Below are 26774 nucleotides of genomic sequence, written 5' to 3'. Positions count from 1 at the left end.
CAGCCGTGCGGGGCAAGGTAGGGTTCAGTAAGGATACTTCAGAATTCAGACTGGAGGAGCCGGCGATCGAACCACCAACCATCTGGTTAGTGGACGACCATCTTTACCTCCTAAGCCACAACCAACCACAGGAATACTTTTTTCTGTTATTATTTTTTTTTCTATGTCTCTGAAACAGAATACGAACACGGAAACAAAAAATCCAGGGCACACTGTCCATTACCAAGGGAGCTGACATTATAATTTTAAGTGTAAAACCGAGCACTATTAACACGTGGCAGACTTGTGTTGATGATGCCATCATGTGGAGTTTTATAAATCATTAGGGTCTTGTAGCGGGGAGATGTATTGCCTTTTAACGTCGGTTACAAAAGTGTATTAACCAAAGACAAACACAAAGGGGTCAGATCTTAATCTCCAGTGCTTTGCAAATGTCATTCCTCAGTCTGTGGTTATTTATGATGACTATACTGTAATAAGGATCGATCATTTGAAGCAGCACAGAGAGAAAACACCACTGTGACGAGACACCAACTCTTAACCCTCTTTACACATGTAACAGATGGCAAAGAGCCAAGCCTAAAAAAATCCTCTGTGTTCTCTCTCTCTCCCTCTCTCTCTCACACACACACACGTACACCCTCACTCACACACACACTGCTGATGACGTTGCTCTAAGACCCAGAACAGTTGATCAGTGGGTGATTTTGGTTTACCGCTGTTACATCAGATGAGAAAATAAATGAACATGACATTTTCCTCTAACTAATCCAACGCACCCTTTACATTATGGCTGTGTGATTGGGCAGCCTGTGTTCTGCTGCACTGCTCACACACGCTTTGCTACTGGTGCTCATCGCGCGCCCAGCTTCTGCCCCAGCACCCACATGTAGACTCTGAATGTACATATTCTTCAGTCTCCGTATTGCTCCCCCGCTCCCTGCTGTGCTGAGTTTAGCCTTTGCATCAGGGGAAGTGACAAAGTCTTAGCCTAGAGACACCGATTATCAACGCTGTGACCGAAAAACATTTGAGAAAGCTTTGCTGAAGCTTGTATCGCAAAGTAAAGAAATTGTTAAAAGATTATTCCCTCCACCAAGGAGGTTATGCTTTCATCTGCATTTGTTTGTTAGTTCGCAGGATTACGCAAAAAAAACTGCTCAACAGATTTCCATGACATTTTTTGAAGGAAGGAAGTTTGGTACAGATTTAGATCGGGGGTGAATCTGGGAATTATTTTTAATTTTTCAGCTCCTATTTTGTTGTGATGTATAAAAACATAAAATAAAAATAAACATGGGGTGTTGAAGTGGATGGTTCTATCCAAATACCAAAGTATTATACACTTAATTTAGTTACAGTCCCTTATAACTTTTCTGAAAAATTCACTAAATAAATTGTTATTATATCTGAATGTTTTGTTCTGTCGTCAGTACTAAAATCAGTGTCAGTCTGAAAAAATCCAGTATTCAAACTCTAATAGACGACAGTAAAACAATGATCTTCTTTATTGGGGAGCCGTTTGTGGCTCTGAACACAATCCTGTGGTTGTGCTTTGTTTGTGTCCAGTAAATGAAGAAAGGGTCAGTATCAGTCTTATTGCTCGTGTGTGTTTGGAGTCTGTCGTCAGTCCTTGGCAGGAACATGAGCTGTTTTGTTTCTCCTGTGCCTCCCGTCCACAGGCTGATTTAAAGAATAAGGAAATCAAAATGAACGGCTGGATTTGAGGATATTCCAATTTATGTTCATCTGCCTCTTCAATTACTCTCACTCCCGCGCCTAACATGACATCATGGAAAACTTTGCAAGGTCTAGGAGTGCAGGGGGAAACGCTGTGTTGCTCTCACTATTCTGAGAGTCTGCAGGGATACATCGGTCTAAAAATACAGATTTAAATCACAGGATTCCTCGGATGCTTTCACCTTCAGCCCTGTGATTCCAGTGGCATTTAAGCCAGGTTGATTTGGGCTGTGAAGCTGAAAAGCAGAGATATTTCAGCACGGATTAATCATCAGATGGATTCAATAAAATGTTCAAACAACCTTGTTTTATCTGGCCGGCAGACTTTCTTGGAAAAGACATGTGACTTGCATACTTACCTATTTACCTGCTGTATGTACGTTGGCTGAGATGGAGCACACGAGTTTGTCTTTAAATATGCTCTGCAATTTTCTGAAGTTTCTAAAGATAATAAACAATTAGGTTCGTATTAAATTGAGGTGAGCTTGTTTGTGTTTTACTCTCTGCTTTTCTAATTGACTTAGACGACTTCATCAATCATGTGAGGGATACACTTAGTGCCCCTGAAACTGTGAATGTTTAGCTGTTTGCTCAGAGCCAGCAAGTCGGAAAGATAAGCACTTGTTTATAGACATGGTAGTGGAAGTTCTTCATGAGTGCAGAGTTGGATTTGACTGTTGATGACCACAACATGAGCTTGGAACTTCAGGTTGCTGTGGAACAGTGATCAGAGCATCGTGTTTTTCCAGCCAAACCAGCTGAAGTTCAATTCATCCACAGTTGGCCATTCACTCACTTTCATTTTCCTCAGATGTACCAGGACAAAAATGCTGTTACAATAAACACTATGACTGACAACGGATGAAGATAAACATGCAAACTGAAATATCTGTTTGTCTTACATATTTGTCTGTACGTAATAGCAATATGGTATTATTTATTGTTTTGCTTCATGGGTATGGGGATGTGTAAAAATAAAATAAATACAGGCAGGCAAGTTTTTTCAGAAAAAAAAAATGATAATGCAATATTCTATCTAAATCGTATATGAAGCCTAGTAAGTCTCAAACTCTTTTATTGTGAAAGCCAACTACACCTTTGACCCCTTCACATGCGTTAAAATAAGTGTCACTTCCAACCACAAATGAGCCAGCACAATAAAACGGATCGCATAAAGACAAAAATAGCCAGTGGTGAATATGCTTGTAAAAAAGTGCCACAATGTCTTAGCGTTTGACGGCCACAAGCCATAAGCAGGTTGTCGCTAAGGAAACACATTGAGTTGCAGGAGCTCAGGTGCTGCGACAATTCACAGATACTTTTTCTAAGAATGCAACCCGACCACCAAAACAAGAGGAAGGGGAGGAGTTACTGTGTGTGTGTGTGTGTGTTTAATCACGGGTCTGGGCGGATGTGGGTTTGCAAAAAATGACCTGTGCAGGACTCTGGTATCAACCCATACACCTGCTGGACACTCAGCTGCCGTTAAAGGATGTTTCACTCATTCATTCATGCATTCATTCATAATCCGGCCAGTGATTACATTGCTAGCACAATGCAATTAAGAAAAACTATTTAGTTGGATAGGAATACAAGTTTGAGCAGACAGGGTTGTGTGACATCACAGTTTTATAGCTGAGACCTGCTCACTATGAAGCAGCGTGGAACGAATGGGCAGAAATAAATAAATGCTTGAATAAAAAATTTGAAAATCTCACTCAAAAGGAGAAAAAAAAACTTACTGTTTTAATTGGTAGAAAAGTTATGTAGGATCCCATCAATTAATTAATGTGCAGTAACAGTTGATAAGTAGCTCTCTGAGACCACAGTATCTAATCATATGATCAGAACCCAGCCAATCATATCCGTGCTAATCACTCTCCACTCCACTAGATGAACAAGTCAAATCTCTAAGTGTGAAGAGGCATGTTGGTCGCATGAGAATCAGCAGGATCATACCAACTTGGATTGGTTGAGCTAAGTTTGAGGAGCAGGTCCTTGTATTCTTGGATTTTGAATTGAAAAGAAAAGAAATGGAATCAGAGCTCACCATTCTCGCCTTGTGCCGATGGAGGCTGTTTCTTTAATATGTGGTTTTTCGTCTCCGTCAGCTGTCCAGTGGCTCCATGACCCTGTGCAGAACTCTGCAGGTGTCCAGGATTCTGCCTGTCCTCTGAGCTGCTGTTGTGGATCTCAGAGCATGCCACTGCATTCATGGCTCACACGTCACTCCCCGGTGGACAACATCTCATCTTGGGTCACCGCAGCTGCCCTTCCACAGGAGAAGAAAAAGGCAATTATAGAGCAAACTCTGTACACATCACAGTGAGAGCACTTGACTCCGAGCACTGCCCCAGTCAGCTGTAACCGTTTGAGAGCCAAGTTAATTGAGTTTGAACGAGCACGAAAGACACAGCAAACAGCCATTTGAATGTTTGCATTTGAGAAATCCTCCGCGCTGCCGGCAGCTGGAGCGCGGCCATGTTAGTGTTTGCAGAATACAACACAAGTTCCAGATTTTGTATTGTTTCTTTTCCGAGGTCCATCTCATTCCAGGCAGACGGCGGAGCGCGTGTCTGTTTGTTTAGAGAGCTCTAAGCCCACTTTCAACCTCACGGATGCATCCTTCCATCAGCCGCCACTATCCTCCGCCGCTGCCAATTTATCAATTTACACAATATACAAAGAGCAGGCCTTCCTACCTCCTGAGCAAATATTAAACACATCTACTCTGTGGATTCAGTAGCTTAGAGAGCCCCCACAAGGTGTCGATGTGAATAATGAGCCTCTTACTCAAGTCCCAGACAAGCCAAGTCTTCACTGCAGCCCCGTCTGCGCTCCATACACTACATCATCTCCTGAGGCCTGCACCATAGGGCACCGCAAACATACATTTCTGTTTTCTTTAATAAGCTCTGTTTGGAGAACTGCTCATATGCTTACATGACAATAAAACCCTCATAAACGTATCTAGGGCCTTATAAAAATAGCACATTTTTTAATACAGCTCCTTCAGTAGTTCAGGGAAGAGTTTTATTTCAGGATCGTTAGAAATAATGACAAATTGTCGTTTGAGATCAAACAGCAGATATTCTTTTCTTTATTGTTTTGTCTTTATCTAGAAATGTGCTGAGGGTATTCCAGGTCCTGTCCAAAAAAAGCTTTTAACGATGCAAAACAAATGAGAAAACATAGCTGCAATGTAACTTTTTATCCATAGGTGTGGTGCTTTTACAGTGCTCTGACCTTTTTTTTTTAAGTGCTTGAATATACCATCATCCTTAATAATAATTCATGGTAATATTCTCAACGTGATCGCACTCGTGATAGAGTCAGTCCAACATTTGGTCATGTGGCCAGTTTGTGAACTTGCCACTGCAGGAACGGTGTTTATATAGCCTTGCAAAGGAGCCAAAGCAAACCGTTTGTGTACACGCATGCGCACGTCCTAGGTGCACTCTGGTACTGAGGCGTAGGGTCGGTCATTTGTTTCTGACACGTTTTTTATCTGATTCGTTGAAATCCTCTTTACTTTCCGATAGCCATCCATAAATAAAGTTGTCTGAAAAAAAGAAAAGAGCTGGTGTTTATGGCCTTCACAGGAAAGTACTAAACCCTGATATTTTGTCAAAGCTATCAAACTATTCACTGTCATGTGCTTTGTTGCTGTTACGTGGGCCAGGCCCGGCCAGAGAACGACACTAATGCACAGGAATGGACAAGTGCAGGAATGAAATGGACCACACATCCGGCAAATTGGAAATGGCTAAAGTTAGCTTAAGGTGGACAATTAATGTCCATTATAAACATGTTATCATGCATGACAGACACATATCTCGGACACTAAACGTCGGCCATAGTGATCACTGCATCCTCGTCCCTTCTTTAGCCTTTAGACTCCGGGTTGCTTTGCAGGAAGCCAGAATGTTATGGCTCAGCAGCAGCCTCAGTCTGATAGGCCTCATGATGAATGATGCACCAGAATCTGCCAGAATGAGCTGATTCCGCAGGCCAAAAAAAGTTAGTACTGCTTACTTGAGGTGATTCTTAGGCCACCAGCAAACCGAGCCAAATCTGGCAGCCACATGTAGGCCGAAGGCAGCCCCGTCTCAGCAGGCTACCTGGGTTTCTGCCCACATTTGTAATGCCTAGCTCCATTAACGGCCAAGATGATGGTCAACCCAAAAACCTTTTAGAAATCTGTGGGTGACGCTCATGTTCTCCTACGGTCTTTGGTCAAAAGGAGTGGAGAAGTGTCTCTTGAGCTGAACAACCAGCTATCTGTAGCCTACACATTTTGTGTGTTAACACTTGAAAGCCCTCAGTTATCTTTGAAATACATGCGAGATGAATTTAAACTTATTTATTCAAGTGTTCTGTTGTAAAGACTCTGGCACTTTTCTGAGATTTGAATCCTCCTCTTCTGAGAAACAATGGTGAGGACACTGCATCTACTCAGACCGTATCTTGACACACAGATTACATGTAGCGTGGTTGACGTAACAAAAAAGGGTTTGCACGCTATACTGCACATAAACATGAAGGGCAAATAATAACAAACCCGTGCATTTACCTCAGAAACAAGACAACAGCTCAAGTAAATCATAGTTTGTTAAAAGGCTAGAGGAGATTGGGACTCCTCCATGGAGCATCAGGAGGAACCTCTTTAATGAAGCCTTAACTGATGGGCCTGGCTTAACAGCCCACCCAGAGACAGATAGGACCCACTCTGATAATTTATCCCACAGTGACAACCCCCAGTGGGAATAGGTGGGGTTAGGCAGAGGGAAAAAAAACACGGTCTCAAAGAAAAAGAGTGGACAGGAATGACGCTCAAGTTCAGGTCAGTGTTTCGTATTAGCTCATCGTACCAGGAGTTATCGGCGAATCTGCTTTTTACGACACAAGATTGATAAATGGCGATTCACTGAAAGGCTCGAAGGCAAAAGTGTGGGTGAAAAAAAAAAAAAAAAGAGGAAGGGAAAACAAGGTTGCGTTCAAAAGGACCATGTTATAGCCTGATGCTATCTGCTGTGGTGTGGAGTGAATGGTGGCCTCCATGTCTGTGTCAACACAACAAGAGCCAAGACACGTGGCACTTGGAGCTCCATTGAGATGAGCTGATAGCTGTTCCCGCTTAACGGTCGTCCGCTTATCGATTCCCTCTCCCAGGCCAAATGCTTGTTGTGTTATCTGCCCTTCTCACTAATGACTCACAGATTAAAGAGCGACTGGGGGGGGTGCACAGTCACTTGCCCTCAGGATGTTTACGACCCCCCCTATATCTTCAGCGTGGTGGAATGCTAATCTTTATTACCTGGCAGTGTTTTAAGTTATTGGTCTCAGAACTTGCTTGTGTGATGTCACACTTAAAGACGGCATGTTGTAGATTTTGTCAGTGATGAAGCGGCGTGAAGTAAAAATATGTGTGCTGAGACACTGTAACCTTCTGAATTGTAATTAATCATTCCGCGTAGAAACCTTTTCTGTAGAACTGAAGATAAAGTTCAGATTTGTTTGAAATGTATTTTTCAATTGTGTACTTATCTTGTCAAAGAACAATAAATACAAGTGATCAATCTGTGAAAGATTCAGTGGCATCTAGCAGTGGAGCAGCATATATACGTAATCAACGCCTCACCCTCCCCTTCCCCATGTGGAGTAGAACCTGTAGTGGCCTTTAGGTAACATACAAGCAAAAGGTTCTTGAGTCAGTGTTTGGTTTGTCCATTCTGGGCTACTGTTAAACCATACTGGTAAAACATGGCAGACAAGGCTGTAGCTGTGTCTCAATTCACTGGCCGCATCCTGCGGAGAACCCGGTCAATGTAATCAACGTAGGCTGCATCCTCCGAAGGCTGCATGCACCTTGTTGGCCGAACCGAAATGATGGTCTTCCTATTGCGTCACCAGCCTATCCCTCCATTACAGCCGTCGCCTAGCAACAAAGCTACGGAAGAAAACGTTCTTCGGTTGATGAAAAATGTTGAAATTTGTAATGATGTTTTGCTATATGTACCATTCGATTGACTACTTACATAAATTCTATTATATATTATTTTGGGGCTTCTGGTGTAGACAGAGGATATTAGGGCCACGACTGTTTTCCATTCGCCGTAAACTGTTAACAGTCTGACTAGTAACGTGAGACAAGAGTCTATAACCCAAATTATTATTACAAACTAGCGACTCACACTCTGGTGTTTTAGGTCCAGATTACATTTTGGCTAATCTCTATTAACAGCTATCTGCATATGAATATAGATAAATTAAAAAGCTGATAGCCAATGCATTTTGCCTGAGTTCCTCGTCGTTTGCTCACCACACGGACTGTTTACCGGCGGTAAACCAAAACCTGCTCAAACGTGATTGGTCAAACCAGAAACATAAACCAAAAGGCCTCTGGCCCCAAACTCTTGTCTCTCGCCTACAGATTCTGCATATTGACATGCAGACTCTGTCCATAGAGATGAACCAAACCACAAAGATTTTTTAGTTTTAGGTGAATATCATATCCCAGTTCTACAAGCATATATCCTTAACCTAAATCTCACACACTGAACCTTTGACCTCCCCTTCATTCCTTAATTTGTTCCTCTTCTATAAAGCATATATATATATATAGCTATATATATATATATATTGCTTTCATTACACAACCAGTATGAGAGCGATGAAATACCACAGTATAACAGTATACACTGGTATCTCTCCCCTGTTTCTTCTCTCTCCCCCATTTCTGTTCCTTCAACCCAGTGGGGCTGCTCATTGTGCTCAATCACGGAATGAAATAGAACAACAAGTATTTCTGGGGCCATAAAGCCTGAGGTTATCTCATCTTCATTTGACAATAACAGTTAGGGGAAGTGTGGGGGGGCCTGTTTTTAAATTATAGGAACACCAAATGTGGGCTGTTGGTTACCAGTTGTCTACTTCCTATTATAGTAATCTTGCGCACTAACAACATTACACAATTTGTTGCGGCATTCATCAGCAACTTGAATGTAATCAAGCATTTGTTCTATTTCACTTGGACTGATGATGCAGATTGCAGTATTTCATGGTGAATTATAATGCACTTTCTATTTCTAGCCTTTTATGCTCGGGGCCAAAGATTCACACGTTTAGCCTTTACCGGATCTCTTCATCAGACCTGTTCATCTCTCACTGGGAGCTTATTCATCCGAGTGGTCACATCTGGTATGTTTTCTTCTCCTTTGTCTCCTTCCTGCTTCCCTCACACTCTCCGAGGTTTGCGAGCGACCACCAGCCGAGCTGAAGCTGAGCCAAATTTACAGGAGGCTTTCATGGCCTGCAATATTTATGTTGGGGTTAGTCCAGGATCTCCGACTGCTGATTGTGATTTTATGCTGGAATCAATACGGGGGATCCTCCAGCTGAGCTCATTATGATAATTCCTTCTTGAGTTGCACTTAATAACATTTGTTTTGCACATTTCGGTGGGAGCACCGCAGCTCCCCTCCGCTCGGCTAAAGTGCCTTTATAATACAGCTCCTCTTGTTTATGACTTCCACCAACAGTGTAGCTGACCAAACTTGCTCTTTACTGGAATGCTTTTATCTTAAAGGCTTTTCTCCAAGACTGAACTCTTCCTCACGCCACTATCAGGCCCAATGGTAATCTCCAGTAATTTCAGCATCCAATAGCGCACAGTGCATCCTCATGCCTCACACCGCTTTAATCCAGCAGCATGATAATACTTAGCCGAGAGGAATGTGAGCGTGTATCCGTGCTGGGTGACACACTGTATGTGAAGGAGACTACGTGCCCCTCGACAGGCCGGGGGTATGCTCGTCTCCTGCGGTGCACGAGGCTAAAATCAGAGGGGAGCGGCCAACGCGGTTTGTGCAGCGCTCCGTCTAACCTGAGCCGCATAGGCTCACACCGCTGTTCAAACAGGTGGTGTTTCTGGATTTGTTTGAAAGTAAATAGACTTGGGAATAATGAAAAAGGAATCAGCTCTATGTACATGACGCGTCACTTTCGACAAGTTGTTATTCGATGATTTTTTAACAGAGGATTTGGCAAGATTTAGATCTTTTGCCATTCTATAATAAACAATGGCATGGCCATAATGAAAATATTTACTTAATTCTCTAAAGTGACTTATGGCAACTTTGGCCACTAAACAGAGTGTCATGAGTGTTATGGCGTCAGGTGCCACAGTCTGTATAAATACTGCCTGTACACTTGTTTATAGGAAAACCCCCATCTGGCTTCAGCGAACACAGTCAGACACGCTGGTGACCCCTGGGATTTTTCGAATGGAAAATATAACAGGACTGTTTGCTGAGCGGGGGGATAGCTGTGCGGCAGTCAACTGTCAAGTGACAGACAAGACAACGTTGTAAAAGACTGCAGGCTCCACATCCCCGAGCCCAGCCCTTTCTCAACCTGTAAACACAGAGCTTCGCTTTTGAAGAACTATCCCAAAAAAAAAAAAAAAAAAGTCCTAGTGGCCTTTTTTCATCCCCCATTTACAGGATTTATAAACTATGATAGGGTTACAGTGCTGCGCAGACTGAGGGTTTCAAGTAGGTAACAAGTGAAGGAAGCAGCAGAAATGTCTACAAAAAGAATAAACCAATGGAAAAGAGGTTTAAAAAAAAAAAGAAAAAACAACTGAGCTGCTCAGCGATCCGTACGAATGTAAACACAACATTGTGACGTGAAGATAAAGTGCCGCACACTGTTGCTGCACCTTTTCAGCCTCAGCTCATTCCTGGATTTATTATAGAAGATGGGATTATTAAGCCTATTCATTTGAAACTGCATTAAACAAGCCAAGCATTTTTTTGTTACTTTTACCTATTTTATGACCAATGTGGTTTAGTCTAGAAGGCCCTTAAAAGCAGCGGCTGACAGTTGATGCATACACAGAGCTGCTGTAACTCATGGCAGATAGAGCGTTGGAGAAAGTTGAAAGGTCAAATGCTTCAAATAAACAAGGAAAGACTACAATTACATGCAGATTGTGAAAGGAAAGCAACATAAAAGACTAAAGGGAGATAAACTGTTTAGTTTGATGTCTTTGCCATAACGTCTCTTCACTACTTCAAATAGTTTCTATTCATCATCTGCTGGTGCAGTGAAATGGGGAATTGTTGGGGTCCGGAAACATATCCCTCTAGTTTGAACACTTAACAACAGGTAGAATTCTTGTGAAGAAAAAAGTATAAAAGTGTTTAATTTAGTATTTTATCTTCATCATTTTAGCTCTTTATCAATCTGCCTTTAGTGATTCCTCATTTTAAATTCATGGGATTTCTTCAGTTCCTGTTAATAGTGTTTTGTTCTGTGCGTGGACGGTACTGCTTGCATTTTTATGCTTTAATGTTATGCTGTATCCTTTATGGTAAATTGTTTATATGAAAAGTGCTCTACTAATAAAGTTGGGTTGATATATTGATGATAGATTGAAAAGTTATACATTCGTACCTTAAAGTTTCCCATGCATTTGCTGACAGCTTGGACTTTGCTTCCAGTGCCATCTGGCATTGGAACATTTGTGTGGGTGGAAATACTGACAATCTAAATTCTGCTCCTTTTTAAAAATGGGTTTTTGATTTTAAGTGAAATAACAGTAAAAGTTGAAGACAAGCCTCAGGCAAAATCTGCAATGCATTGTTGCTATGTCACAGTTTGGCTCAACACATGTATAATAAGCTGTAGGGACAATTAACAGATCACTACAAAAATAGTTTTAGTAAGAATGACTTGTCCATGCACATAAATGAATATGATGTAATTTTCTTTGAATTTTTCTAGTACATTAAGTAAAGTGTAGTTTTCACAGTGGCAACAGAAGTAGAAAGCAGAGATGGGACAAAGTCACTGTTTCACTCAGGTGTCAAGTAAGTGTTATATCTGAGCTGTGGGGTCTGTGGAGTATCAAGTCTCATGTGACTGTGTGACCTGTGTCAGAAAGGCTCTGAAAATATAATTTTTTAAAAGTTTTACTCAGACTAACACCAAAATTAGGACAACGACCAAACCTTCATCAGACTCCTTTTACAGCTAAATATTTTTACCGGCACACAGTCAGATAAAGGAAAAACAGAAGAAAGATTCATGATTAACAGCAATAACTGTAACGTATATGTTACAGTTAACTGATGCTGATAAGGTGACAGAGCTGCTACCATTGTATTTGGTATTTTGGCTACAGCAACTCAAGCCCCAAATATCACTAAGCAGGTTTTTTAGACATGTCCATTCATATAACATAAAAACATATACTATTCTAAGTATTTTAATCATTTCTAGCACATTAAGTAAAGTGTAGTTTTCACAGTGGCAGCTAAAGTAAACAAGTCCAAATTCTAAAAACATGTGACACCTCTTTATAACACAGAAATCAAACATCAGTGATCAGCAGATATCTGTCCTGGTTAGGTTGAGATTCGTCCATATTCCCTTTTTCTTGCCGTTTTATCTCCTTTTCACCTACTATAGACGTTTTCAGACATGACCTCTGGATATTATCCAGAGAATTTGCTACAGAGTTGACCCAGAGTTTGCCTTTCACACATTCACAACACAGCGGGAGGTTTTCTGCACAGACTCGTCCACAACAGCATCAAATCCTCTGCATTCTTCAGATGAGAGGTGGAGCAGCCGGGTGCAGCAGAAAGAGACAGGAAGTGATGTATTAACTCCACTGCCGAGAACACGCGATCATGTTTACAGCGCCACGACACCGTCGTCAGTTCTTATAAACACAAACTCTCTTGACATCTTTGTCAGTGTCTTCTGCGTGTGTGTCACTGCTTTTTCGCCGGGAGATATTTGTTTTCTTTTAGTTTTTTCACTTTTGTGACTGTCGCGTGTGTGCCTGGATTTCTACAGACTATAAATGAGGAGGCCAGGTGGAGAAAGTCTGCACAAACTGCTGAGCGTCTCACTCGGACATTTGCGTTCACACATGCACCTCCTTCTGAGAAAATACGAAGGGGCTGCGAAGCCCAGTGCACGTCTGAAAGCAGCTTGTTTGTTCCCAGCTCGGCTTCCTCCCTGTTTGGGAGTATGTTTGTGTGTCTGATTGGACAAGGCTACGTGGTGCCCCTACTGCCGCCCATCCATTACATTACATTACATTTAGCTGACGCTTTTATCCAAAGCGACTTACAATAATTGCATTCAACCAAGAGGGTACAAACCCAGAACAACAGGAATCAAGAAAGTACACCTGAAACCTATTCCCCAATCAAAGGATAAAGATCCCAAAAGGATACGGTCCAATCTTAACCAAATTGTTGATTTGCCAAAGCGGTACTAAAGAACGAACAAGCTCAAGTCCTAGTTTGTCCATGCGTTTGCTTGACTTCTGCCTAATCCGACATTTACCTGTGTCACAAGTCCGTCGTCCATCATTGCTCTTGTTTCTTTGTCATCTCTGCCTGCCTCACTCCACCATCTGTCCCTGCCTCAGCTCCTGAAACCCTCACGACAAGTCCAAATCTTCTAGTCCCTGAGTATTTGAGTCCACATCACAGCTAAACCTTAAACCATAACATGTATAATGGTTTGTTTCTCTGTATGAAGGTTGTTTCTTGTCTGTCGTATTTGCAGAGAGTTTTTGCATTGTGCTCCAGATTTTTTACTTGATTCTATTAATTTATGTGAAGCACAGTTCACAAATGTATGTGTGGTACATGATGTGCAAAGGCAGCATCTGCGGCGTCTCAGTGTGGTCGAGCACATTTCTTTGCTGCCGCGCTACATTTAGATTCAGATCATTTCTGTTTATTTTTCGCTAAAGGATCTTGCACATCGTGGCTCCAGCCCATCTTCCAAACTTCTGTCAGATGGCTGCAGTAAGTGTGTGAATTTAGTGATTAGTATGAGAGGGTAAGTGAGGAGCCGCAGTCAGCTCGACATGTTTCTACTCTTTTCAATGCAGCTGGGCTTCTAGTATTCCCCTCCTTTAAACTGTTTAGCTTGACGGCCTTTATGCCCATCAATCACACAAGGAATCGAGCCATGGGCGTTTCATGCACACTTTTCTCAGTGAAAACAGTGGAAGATGTCCCAGAGCCACTTAAACGCACATTCAACAGAAATTAACTGGAATCGTGTGGAGCAGCAGGTTGGTGTCTTGTCTGGTCGCACATGCCAAGAGAGATTAACATATCCCACAGAAGAGGATCCGTCAATATTTTACAGTTCACCAAATGTCCGTGTTATGAAAAACACACTTTCTATGAATCCATCATCTTGCCTGGCCCTCGTGAAATACATCAAAGACAGATGAGGAACTCTAAGCAGATTTCTCGGCATGTCCCTCCGACCCCGATGCCAAAAGACATTACAGCACCCAGCCGAGCTGCAGAAGAAAGCAACCTGAGGTGTAAATATACCAAATACCAACATTAGAATTCCTACACGTGCACACACACCAGCGCACGAAAACAGACAGGCAGCCGAGTTAAACGGTCAGCGTTTGAAATGTTTTGTCAGAGCTATAGAGCACCGTGCATGATTTGCACCTCAGTCCTCATCTTGTACGTCATCCACTACACATGTTGATTGAGGATTTACAACTAAGCTGTGTACATGTTTTAAACATTGTATTGGCACCAAAAAAAAAAACCCTGTAGCAATGGAAAGTATGATTTAAATTCATCACGTTCTTTCTCAAGGAACACAAAAAGTATGGAAGATACAGGGACCACATACGAGCACAAGGAGGAAAAGTGACCATGACCTCTTCTGAACTGGGCTTGAACTTATCCAAAGTCCCGGGAACACCCAGCACCAGTTTAAAGAAGATTGAGGGTTTGGGGATGAAATGAAGACGTGGAAGAATTTAAACTCGCTGGCCAAGCCGTGATAATTGTCAGGGAAACAGAATTATCACCCAGAGACTGGAACTCGTCGTCAGTGAGATAAACAGGCCGATTCGTATGGTGGTCTGCTGTCTGGGCCTTGTGTTTTCTGGATAAATCTTTATTTCACGGCCAATAATAAAATGTGTTTAACAAACATGAATTAACAGAGTCTGATACTGGTGGAGCATGAGAGGTGGTCCACCACTGGTAGTTGTTTGAAGGCTCTGAACAGTAAGATTTTAAAAGCAATACAATGAACAGCTAGAATGGCAAACAGAGGCCCAACAGTCCCCTTGAATTCAATCAAGCTGCTCCAAATTGCACACACTCATATATATCACTCCCCTAAATATTCCTGATTACTTTTCAAGAATCGTGAATTATTCTTCGGTAAATTAGTACAAACATATAAAAAAATCATGGAAAAAAAAGTGTCTCCATGTTAAAAAGACAGTGATAAGATATTCCTGAATCTGCCTCCCTGATCAGGACCCGCACCAAAATTTAATCTAGTCTTTCTTGAGCCATGTCAAGTTTCGTGGTAATCCATCCAATTGTTTTGTTTAATCTTGGGGGTGAAAACATAACCTCCTTGGCAGTGGTAATGAAAACGTTATTGTTCAAGTTAATGATCTATTTCATTCACATTGCACGTTTCTGTAAAAATCGGGTTCAGGTTGGGCTCAGACCCAAAAAACAGAATGCCTATCACAATTAATTGGATCAGCCTTGATTAGTTTGGTCTCTGGCTCGGTCAGGTTCAGACAGAAAACGGCGAGCTGCCCTCCAACACACAGGTGTCACATCCACCATTTATTTAAATGGCCAATTTTGTCATCATCACTTTTCATAAAAGGCTAATTTGTTAAAACTGTTCTGAAAAATGGTCTCGACCGACAGAATTAGCAGGCTAGAGTTTGAAGGTCATGTCCTCCAGGTGGAAGTTCATCTTCATGAACATTGTTATCACTGAGCTGACTGAAATGCATCATTAGCATCAGTACACCTCGGCAAAGGTATGATGGCAAAAGAAACCAATATTGACCATTGTCGCATCAAACATGCATTAACAAGCTTTTATTCTACTGGGTTTTGTATTCTGCTTTAATTTGTGAATTCCAATCCCGAGGGAGGTACATTTCGGGAATGGTTGTGTGTTGTGTGTACAGCCTGCATGTCTACAGACAAGGGAGAGGGTCTGGAATATGATCCAGGCCTAGAGTGATGTTGTTCTGTGGTGCCGCCTGAGATTTGTCCGCTTTACGTTGACAGTTTTCATGTACAGTAGCAAGTTGTCAGCTCCGCAACAAATGATCAACCAGCTTTCAATAATTCATTTTTTTATTAATCTATTTGACAAGTGGCAATGCTAAAGGCAGTATTAGTGAGTGAGTGATGTTAAGAGAAGTCTGCCAATACCTGTCCCTTAATAACCTCTGTGACATCACTGCTCCTCGGCCCAGCAGCCCTCAGTGCTGCTGACCAGACTCACTGCTGGCATCATGAGTAATGGCCTGTGTTTAACTTGCTCAACACAAAGAAGCCGTGTAATCTAAATACATAAGGTAATATAAATACGAAGGAACCGTATAATCTCACACACCGTGGTTAGCGCGACTGAGTGTGTGTGTGTGTATGTGTGTGTGTGTGTGTGTGTATGTGTGTGTGTGTGGACTGTGACATTTTGGCTGTGCCTCCCGCTCCGTCTCTGGCCGGGTAGGCTGGCACTCTCTGTGTTTAAAAAGCTCCCGGAAAGTTTACAGAGAGTGTACTTCTGCCGGGCTTTGTGTGACAAGTTTTAACGCACCATACCCATCAGCAGCAAAACAGCCACAGACCTCCGTGGAATCCACTCTGCCACTTTCCATTCATGCATTTCCATGCAATCCCTACCTTCCTTTAGTGTCCCGTGTCAGAAAAACGGTGTTGACCATTAATACTGGCTTTGTTTGTCAGGCCGTGAGCTAAGAGGCTACCGTGTGTTTACCTCGCTTTTGTCCTGCCGTGTGTCACCGGGAACATTTGGTTCGAGCCCGAAAAAGAACACGGTTTCCAAATCAGCAGGCAATCGGGCGTCTGTTAGAAGAGAAAATGCTCCATTCTGAAAACTGGCATTCTCTTTTAGGCAGAGAAGTGTTGCGGTTGGTCGTTATCCACCCAGCGCAGGTCTCTGTCAAAGTCTCACATAATGGTGCCACAACAGTGTGTGTGACATTGTGTTAGTCTGTTGTGAACATACTTGTGTAAAGAAATCGGACACATTAACAGGCTGCTGAAGAAGCGTGATGGCATAGAGGACATTTATCACTCCCAAAGTAAGGGAGTAAGTCTAGACAATAACAACACAGAAATGATAATTGTTTTTCTCTTTTTTCCCCCACTGTCAAGCAAAATGCCAAACAAAATACTGGTTGCAGAGTGTTATATGGCAGGTCTTCGCAGTGTTAGACACAAAACAAGCAATCTGAAGATATATTATAGAATCAGTGGAAACGACTTTTCTTATTCTGAGAACACTTCTGTGCAATATCATTCAGATGTTAAATGATTCAAAACTGTCATCGCTCAATAACTATTATCTAATATATTATCTATATATAATACAGTGTAGGTTATTAGACGCTATCCATCATCTATGCCACTTGGCTGGAGCCAATCCCAGGGCGAGGGGCAGGGTACACACAGGACAGGTCGCCAGTGTATCACAAGTCCAACACACAGAGACACACGGCATTTCACCTCTAAGAACGGCCTCCAACAAGAAAAACAGAGCTCTCTAAATGACACAAAACTGCAAGAATAACATTTGCCAAAGATCGTGAAAAGAGGACTGATGAGTGTTGGATTCTTAAACCAAAATAAATTTGTTTGGATCAGAGCATGTTTGGAGTGGACCTGGCCAGGACTCCCACAGTGATGGCTCAGTGCCGACTGATGAACATGGAGGTGGGAGGGTGTTGATGTGGGGCTGCAAGAGCACAAAAGGTGCAAGAGAGATATCATTATTAGACTTTACTATAGACGCAAGTTTCTATACCCAAATACTGAATGAAACAATGGGTCATATCTTATACCCGGCACACTGGCACTGCTAATTTCAGACACACTCAGTTTTCATGTCAGTGAAGATTCTCATCCAGTTCATGGTTTCTTTACAGTAGCACATCTGTACATAGAAAACGGGATCTGCTTGTGTTTCTTGAAGACATTTCACCCTCTCATCCAAAAAGCTTCAGTTCTAACTGACTAATTGGACCTTTCAGGTATTTTATTTCAGGGTTGATGAAACCCACAAGCTTGTGGTTGTTCCAACGACATGCCTGTTTAATAGAATGACTCTCAACATGGTTACCAGTTATTTAAAATGGTTTTTAATTGTTTAGATAAAAAAATGCACTTGCTGACATCTGAGCACCAATGGTTGGCTCTTAAAAAACGAGGTGTAGTCAGGCGCAATGTTGGAGCATTGCTATCTTGAGGCATTGGTAATTGATTGTGCTATTGACCAACAAAAACATGCTGGTGCAGTATTTCACTGTTATTTTAAGGCACATGATTAAAGCTCCTGCAAGGAACATTTCTTTTTCGTTGATTTTGGCACCTCTGTGGACAAAAGCGGTAGTGTTTCCACTGTCACCTGTCATAAAAATCTTGGTCCAGACAGCACGTGCATTTGTTTTGGAAGGAGTGAAAAAAAGACATGTTAGCGATTTCAGGACACACACCAAGAAAACACTGCGACACCGCTGGTTCGTACGAGTTAGCCTTTAGCCTAGCCTAGCACTTAGCCGGGCTCGCTTCCGTTTCCTCTGCCTAAACATGGGCTTTTCCAGTCTGACTGCTGTAAATCGTTGGTCTGACATCGCGGATAATCCTTTCCGACCACAGACACTGAGAATAGTTTATAGAAAAGGCCAAATTTTCTCCCTGATTGTCGCATTTGCATCAATATTAAAATATGACTGTTTCATAACCAGTTAAAAACTCCTTGTTGGGGCTTTAAGACAGTTATGTAAGTGAACATGTATCGGTGTAAACTCTATCGGTGTAAACTCTGTTACACACAGATGATCCACTGATCCAACCATTTCCTCTGCAACCACCTGGAAAATTCACCCTTGTAAAATCATCCACCAAGGTGCAAGCATCTGGATTTTAAAGGGAATGGAAGATGGAATGGAAGAATGGAGGTTTGCTTTATTGAATGTTATACAGATCTATTAAGAGACTAAGTACAACCGCCTGGCGCAGTGACCTTTTTTTTTTCACCGTTAAATTAGCAAACGTGGTTTTGGACAATTCCTAAATACTCTTCAGACAATGCACATCGTTAAAATAGAGCACAATGAGTCCGAGTCTCAAGAGGCTCGGCAGGAGGGAGATTTTCCAATATGACAATGATCCAACATACTTTTAGAAAAATATATTAAATAACAACAGAATGGTTTTTAAGCAATGAGAACATCTTTGAGATATTTTAAAGCAGAAGATCAACAACACCCCCCCGCACCCCAGCAAAGAAATGATGAGAAGAATCATGTCTGAAGAATGATTGTGATTTGTGAAAGTCTGGCCAGGGGATCGAATGTGTCATCATAATGGGAAAATATTAAGACGATCAAAAAAAGTCGTAAGAATCTTGGGTGAACTGACTTTCACTCCAGTTGGACGACATTTCGGACATATCTGTTTTTTTTAAATGAATTGCCTTCTTTCTTCTTATAAAATTGTAGAATTTATAGAAAACACAAACAGCCATAACAAACAATATGTTTCGTTGTTGTTTTTAAAAATGATCACTACATGATTCACAGTAAATAAGATAAACATGCCCAAACACGGTACTGTTGTGCTTTTTAAGCTCAGTCTGTCTCTCCTCAGGCCTTTGAGCTTATTTTAGTGTTGCAAATGAGAAAAACCGACACCAGTCTATGTTTGTGAATTGATTTGGTGAGGATGTCTTTTTACTTTCCTTTGACACTTAATGACAAAGGACATGTCTCTTGTAAGGAACATAATATGCAATGAAAATGTCTTTAGTACGACTGTAAAGACAATTTCAGCCAAACAGGGAGATATGGAGGTTTTGACTGCATCAGTACAAACATACAAATCAAACTGTACACATGTACTGTCCTAATTTGTTTTCTTCATAGTCTGCTGCTCCGAGTCGGGAGTGAAACTTCTCCTCTGAGTCTTATCACTTGAAATGCAGCACCAGCTCTAGCTTTTGTCTCAGTTATGATTTGAAGAAAGCGCAGCGCTCGCCAAAACATCTCAACTGTCGTATTCCAAGACATTGGAAAATTTCATTTAGCATTTGTATTACTTCAGGAATTAAAATAACACAGGTTTTGGTATTCAAATAAAGTCTGATGTGTTCATGAGAGCCACTTACTTCATCCGAAGCAAATGTGATCACTGTTTTGTTTGTGTTTGGAGGTGAAATGGCCCCGAAATGCTTGACGTGCACTCTGTGACCGCGCCGAAAACACACATAGCTGCGAGTATGAGGTGGAAAGAGAAGATAGCGCATCACAGATCTGTTGTTTTAACCCAATGGAGATATTGCTAATAATAATGCGTCTCCATGATGTCAGTTCTAGGAAGCCACATCCCTCAGAAGCAATATTTACATTACACTAGGTGCTCAGGAGTCAAAAAAAGTATTCTGGGTAATGCTCGCTGTAGCTTTGACGGCGCATGAAAACAGTCGGGGTTTAAGAGACGTGAAAATATCAGCTGAATACAAACATCCACATTTCACGAGGCAGGTTTTGTTTGCTCACACACTCCTGGATTATGTAATCTCCATTTATAGAGTGCGCACACACACACATATATACACACACACACACTTGTGTCTCTCTGTCTATAGAGGACATCGTAATGACGTACATTGCTTTCATGTTAGACTTACTCTAACCTTAACTTTAATCAAAATCTAAACCTAACTTGTACCTAACCTTAACATTAACCTTACTTTAACCTAAACCTGAACCTAACCCTTGGCCTAAAGCTTGACCTAAACTTAAACCTTACTTCAAAACATGTGTTCACCTTAGTATTTAGTGATTTACCTAACTTGTTTTTGACTCCATTTGTGAGAATGTAAAAAGGATTTAGATCCCCACTGCATTAGCTATACCTTGATCACACAGACACAAACACACACCCCCATAATCACAGACAGTTTACGTATTGGAACACTATAGCTTTAATATTTAAGTCTATGTGTCCTCCCATAAATCTATTTTTTTGTGAGGAATCGCTACATTTTGACTGATAGTGGGGTGAAGTCTTACAAGTACAGTTCATGCTACCTCTGAAAATGGAAAGAACTGGAAAAACCTTGAAATCCCAGACATAATATAAACATCTGCTTCATGTCAACCGTAGTCTGTAACATAGACACTTCACCACATGTGGATTTCTCAGTGACATCCTAATAAAACGCATGGGAGCAGCTGATGTGTTGGAGAAAGAAGAGAGGAAAAGTTTCCCCCTCTTTGCAACTTCTTTCTGAAACCCATTTAGCTGCACTTACCCCAAACGTCACCCTGACCTTGGTGCTTTCGTCCGCCCGCTCCTCCAACGTGTAACGCATGTCATGCAGATTCCTCGGGGCGCTGAGCGCTGATGTAATAACGCTCCACTGAAATGCGTTTAGCCGGGAAAACAAACTGAAGTGGTCCAGGAAATGGTAGTGGTGGGGCGACAGTAATTATGAGTGGCAGCCAAACACATTTGCCGCCCGTGTGGGTCTCCCCATGTTGAACATGGGCTCCAGAGTGAAACCAATTCCATCAGAGCTCACCGGTCATTACCTCACTGCCTCTACATGGCTCTCACAAGTCCTCTCCAAGACAACCTCGTTCTCCTCAGGTCGCTCTGCTCTTTACAGCTGGACCCGTATTCATTTTGCATGGGAACAACTCATGATGAACATGTTTGCCATGATTGTATGGAACTTGAATACTGCAAAGTGCTAAAACGATCAGTGTTATATTGTGTCTTGGTACCTACATGCATCGGTTAGGAAATATGCAACAACTGTACGGAACTACAGTGAACTATTGATACATTTAATTCAATTGAAAATACTTTATTTCTTCCCAACTAGCAATTTAATGCAAGCGGGAATGCAAACAAAAATGCACAGACAATTCACCCATGCACGTAAAAGAGAACACTAAATACTTGCAAATCTATGAATACAAACAGAAAATGTAAAAAAATACAAACACATCACGTCAGAAAATGTCCACTCAAGGATGGATAAGGTTAAGAAAAGCAAGTTCATCCCTTGGACTGTTCACCAGTCCGATGACCTCTGGAATAAACCCAAACCTCTTTCTATTTGCTTTACACGCAGGCTGATTCTGATATCCCACTGCAAGTTAGGAGAACTCAAAAATGTATTTGGGAAAAGTTCCGATCATTTACCTGTCATTATTTTGAGATCGACATACTAAGAATTCCAAACAATAGACTATACCAACTTTGAGCATTTGTCCAGTCACTGAATTTGCCCCAGATACTGTACTTTACATGGTTTCATTGAAGGCTGCTTCTGAAGTCTTTTCAACCACTCAAAGCACTTTTACACTTCAAGTCACATTCACCCATTCACAGAGGTCTTCTATATTTGGCAGTTTTTCAATCATTCACTCTGACAGAGAAGCCGTCAGCAGTATGCAGACTGGAGGCAGCCGATGATCGACCCACTGACCTTCTGGGTTAGTGGGACGACCGGCTCTGCCTGCTGACCCACAGCTGCCCACTATGTTTGTATCTGACATACTTGATGCAAAACAGATTCCTCACATTTGATGGACAGAATAGCTGTAGAAAGTTGTGTCTCATACAAATTTTTTGATAAGGTCAACAAGCCTCAGAAAATAACAGACCACAACACTGTCCTTTAGGACGTCAGACACCACTTATACGCCCCTTCAAAACTTCAAAACATTGGGTGTATGCACACTGTAGCCCAAACTTTGTGTTTTGCCATGTTAAGTTGAGACCAACTTGACACAGGAAAAAATATTTAATAGCAATATAAACTTTGTTGTAAACTAAAGTTGTGCAATTTCAAGTTTTCATTTGCACACAATCAGACTCATCGGCTGCAGGCAAACACACAACGACACCGAGTTGATTTGAGAAATCTGCTACAATACAGCACAGAGGAAGACACACACAGCAACAAACGTCATTTTAAAGAGTCTGGTTTATTACAACTTGGGTCTTATTATATATTTTTCACCATAATTTGTAGCAGGTATGAAAACATACACCAAAGTGATTGCTGAGAGCTGGGAACGCTGCCACCAAGTCAGACAAGGAAAGAGACAAGTGGTGAGACATCAGAGAGGTTGTTAGCGAGCCGAGAGTTCAGCCAGATTTTCCGAACGTCTTACACCCGTGATCCAAATGCACATGGAAATTGTATTCAAAACTTTCAAAGAACCATCTATATTTGATTTTCTAAATTTATTTATCTTTTATTTGTAGACAAATGGGGGTCTTGGATCACAGGTTAAAAACTCGGATTTCCTCACCACTTGGATGTTTCCCAGATCTGAGCAATGACATCATGGACAAACTATGAAAACATAACCTCCTTGGTGGTGGTAAGAATGAAAATATGACCACAGTTGTGATTAATCTGAATTGTCCTGTAATTTCAAGACATGGTCACACTAGTGTTTATGGCTGTGATGGTTTGCACAGGGGCAAGAAGTGAAAATTGTCCCTTTTGGACAGTTTGTCCTCAAAGGGATTCCTGCTGTTGCACTTGATTTACGAGTGACAGACGAATGAAAGAATGAACAATGAGAGCTCAAGAGAAACGTTTGAGTCCTCTGCAAATTTCAGAAAAAATTAAATGGGGGCATTTGTTTGGCTTGTTAGCTGTGTGACATCACAAAAAGTACGTTACATACGTGTAGCATCTGACATCTATAATCTCAGTTAAAAACAAATGCCTGGGGCCTCGAGCTGAGAGGGGGGGGCCACTGAGAACGGCTGATTGCATTAGTCCACAGCAACAACCATGAGAACCCCTGTAAATTCTATGAACGGCAATGAACAGGAGATGGCAACTGACTATCTACTAGCTTTGTAGTTCTAGAGGTAAATATGTGTGTATGATGTGGTGCTGAGAGTTTGCATTTAAACTTTACTATTATTTATGGGGGAATTTTGTTTAGAATTTTGCAAATGAAAGCATTATTTGAAGATTGGACAGATGCCTGGGACCTCCAAAGTCACTTGAAACACTCTTTAATAGACCAATACCAAGTAGTAGGGTCCACGATGTCATTTATACATTTTATGACAAAATGCCTCATTCCACTGTGACTCTATCATCCCTGGAGCAGTAGACACACATAGCAGAAGAGGTACACACACCAGCACAATCCTCTTACCAAACATTTGAACATGACACGCTGCAGCGCCTAGACGCAACTCCATCGCACCGCTTGAAAAGGACCATGTGTTTTATTTCTTTTTTCTTTTTATTATGGGCCGAATGTCCTATTTTTCCCCAGGAGGTTTTGAAAAGATATTTATCTGCAAATGGTAAAAAAAAAGAAAAGAAGGGAGAACTGATGGGTCTGCTGGTTCCCGGAGCGCTGTGTGTCTCCGAGATCTGAGCCTGTGCCGGCGTCATCAGACACGGAAAGCTGAGAGGAGACTTGCAAGAGGCTGCTCTGTTTAATAGGTGTCACATCGGCTTCAAAACACTCGCAACGGACAGCCAAGAGTTTCTTTTTTCCACTGCTGAGGCTCCAGATCAATGTAGCCTGTGTACTTTCACTGTTTTATAAAAGCACGGCGAACGCAGACAATGTCTTTTGTCAAAGATGTGGTGTTTCAGCGTTCACGAGCTGGCGCACGAGGGGTCTGGCTGTTTAGTATTTACTGCATGCCTTCACATATCCAAATAGTTCAGAATAGAAACCTCGTAGGCTGCGTCACTTTGTTATATTTACTCAAGAGGAAATAATTCTGCATCTCGGAGTGTTTAGAGAGATCTAATGCAGATAAGTGCAGCAGGAATTTCAAATGAATGATGTCATCTAAATTGAAGTCTGCTGTTTCAGTTGCATGTTGCTAATATAATAAATAGCTGTAGTTTCGGCGCGGACCTTGTAAAATATCTATTTGTGACGAGTGCAGATACATGAGGACTAATATGGTGATTGTGTTTTGTCTAATTGGCAACGCTCGAAGATTCGCAAACTGTAAAATATGTGCCTCTTTCCCTCGATTTCCTTGTGCTTTAAAAGTGCTCATCTATCTCACCAAATTGTGAAGCAGTGATATCGTGCTGCACGGGAACACGCAGACCACAAAACCTAGATGCACGTCTTTGCATTGAAGTTTGAGTGTGTAAAGAAAGACCCTGATTTTGTGAAAGGAAAGCCATGAAAACAACGTGGGGCCTGACGTGCTGTCACACATGTTTAATGAGCTCTCGCTACGTGGAAAATAAAGACGGCCTCTGACGCGTGTTACATCTTATCTCCTGTTGCTCTGTTCCTTTGTGATTTCTGTTGTATTTCCAAGACAAGCAACGTGAGCGCCAGTGGAATTCGATGCAAGCGTGGATGGGCCCTCTTGGGAAGCGGCACCCAAATAAGCTCTCCGAAGCCCAGAGGTGGCCGGTGCTTGGACCGGGATGGAAGGAAGAGGGAGACAAGGGAGAGGAGGAGACGAAATAGGGGGTGAGAGAAAGATAAGACAAGAGCAATCACAGCGAACACAAAAGGTAGAGCTGATATCTGGGTTGAACAGAGTTGTGATGAGATGAATGGAGAGAATAACCAGAGTTCAATGGTTGTAGTCTGACAGCAGATGAAAGATTGTGATCATCTACAAAAGGGGAATAATTCTGAAATTACAACATCGTCTTGAGAATCAGTTCAAGAACATTTATTTGGATTGAGATTTACATAGAATAGATTGCTGTATATGCTCATTAATATTTCATATTTCGTCTTATTTAGTTAGTTAACTAGATGTACGTATTAACAGATGCCCTCTCTGCAGATGCCACTCGACACACACAAACGAAGTCGTGGGACACATCTTTAATTACATACTGGGTAAAAACAGCATCGTGTTCCCAGGAAACAAACTCATGACGCATTTTACAGCCAGGTGTGAACGCACATACTGAACACCGACCACCTGTCATCGAATCGCTCAGGACGGATGTAAACACCAGGTCTGAACAGGGCCTGAGGTGGTAGAGAGTAACAGCCAGGTTCAGTTTGCCTTGAAGGCTCCAGTGGTTGAAATCAAAAGACCATGTCCTTTAATACATGAGCCCATTTTCTGTTGCAGTTCAAAAGTAAAAAAAAAAACTAAAGGATATGATTCCAATGATTATATTTTAATGTGATTATGTTTTAATCTGAGGTATTTACAAATATGAAACAAGAAAATAGACAAATTAATATCGTCTGGAAAAAAAAAAAATCGCACAACGCCAGTCTTATTGGAGTAAGTTAAATCTAAGCTTTCCTGTTGGGTTTATCCTATTTGAAGCCACTGGGCATATTAAGCTACACAAAGCACTGCTCCTCGCTCTGTGTGTGTGTGTGTGTGTGTGTGTGTGTGTGTGTGTGTGTGTGTGTGTGTGTGTGTGTGTGTGTGTGTGTGTGTGTGTGTCATGTGAAAGGCCCTCTGTATTTACAGGGCCATGTGAGCGGTGATCCACAGCATAACCATGGACAGTGGTGCGGGGTCATATCGGTGCTGCACACTCCCCGGCAGGAAACAAACACTGGGGCTTCACGCTGAAACCTCAGCTTTCTAATTGGCTGCTAATTAGCAAACGCGTCTGACCTGCTGGTTCTGATCCAGCGGCAGCAGCACGGAGACCTTTACACGTCCACACCATCTGAAACCGCCCCTCAGATTTTATTATTTTGACCTCAGGGATATTCTCGAATCAACCACTTCCATGAGTAAGTTTGGTAACTTTAGCAGATTCCAAGAAACATATTTTGTGAGTTTTGTATTTGATGCTCCAAACAAGCAGAAAATGTACAGGTATGTTACTGTTTGGGACAGAGCACATCAACAACAGTTCAAGTAACGCTCCGGTGTCTGGCTCTGCTGTCCCAGTGTGCAGCCAAAATGATAATACAAAGTTCTATGTGGAAT

General features: G+C 41.8%; 1 protein-coding gene across 1 annotated transcript in view; it reads right to left on the bottom strand.

The window, feature by feature from the left end:
- myocd (myocardin) overlaps window positions 1-26774 on the bottom strand; it is a 121382-nt gene that overhangs the window by 58041 nt on the left and 36567 nt on the right. Inside the window, exon 3 of the mRNA XM_034569901.1 lies at window positions 3791-4012. Coding sequence (XP_034425792.1) covers window positions 3791-3956 — 166 coding nt within the window. The 5' untranslated portion in view covers window positions 3957-4012. The remainder of the gene's footprint in view (window positions 1-3790; window positions 4013-26774) is intronic.

The sequence above is a fragment of the Hippoglossus hippoglossus genome, chromosome 19 (genome assembly GCF_009819705.1).
Source record: "Hippoglossus hippoglossus isolate fHipHip1 chromosome 19, fHipHip1.pri, whole genome shotgun sequence".
NCBI classification, from domain to species: Eukaryota; Metazoa; Chordata; class Actinopteri; order Pleuronectiformes; family Pleuronectidae; genus Hippoglossus; species Hippoglossus hippoglossus.
The sequence above is the reverse complement of the archived record's forward strand: the minus strand, read 5'-3'. Positions and strand labels throughout refer to the sequence as shown.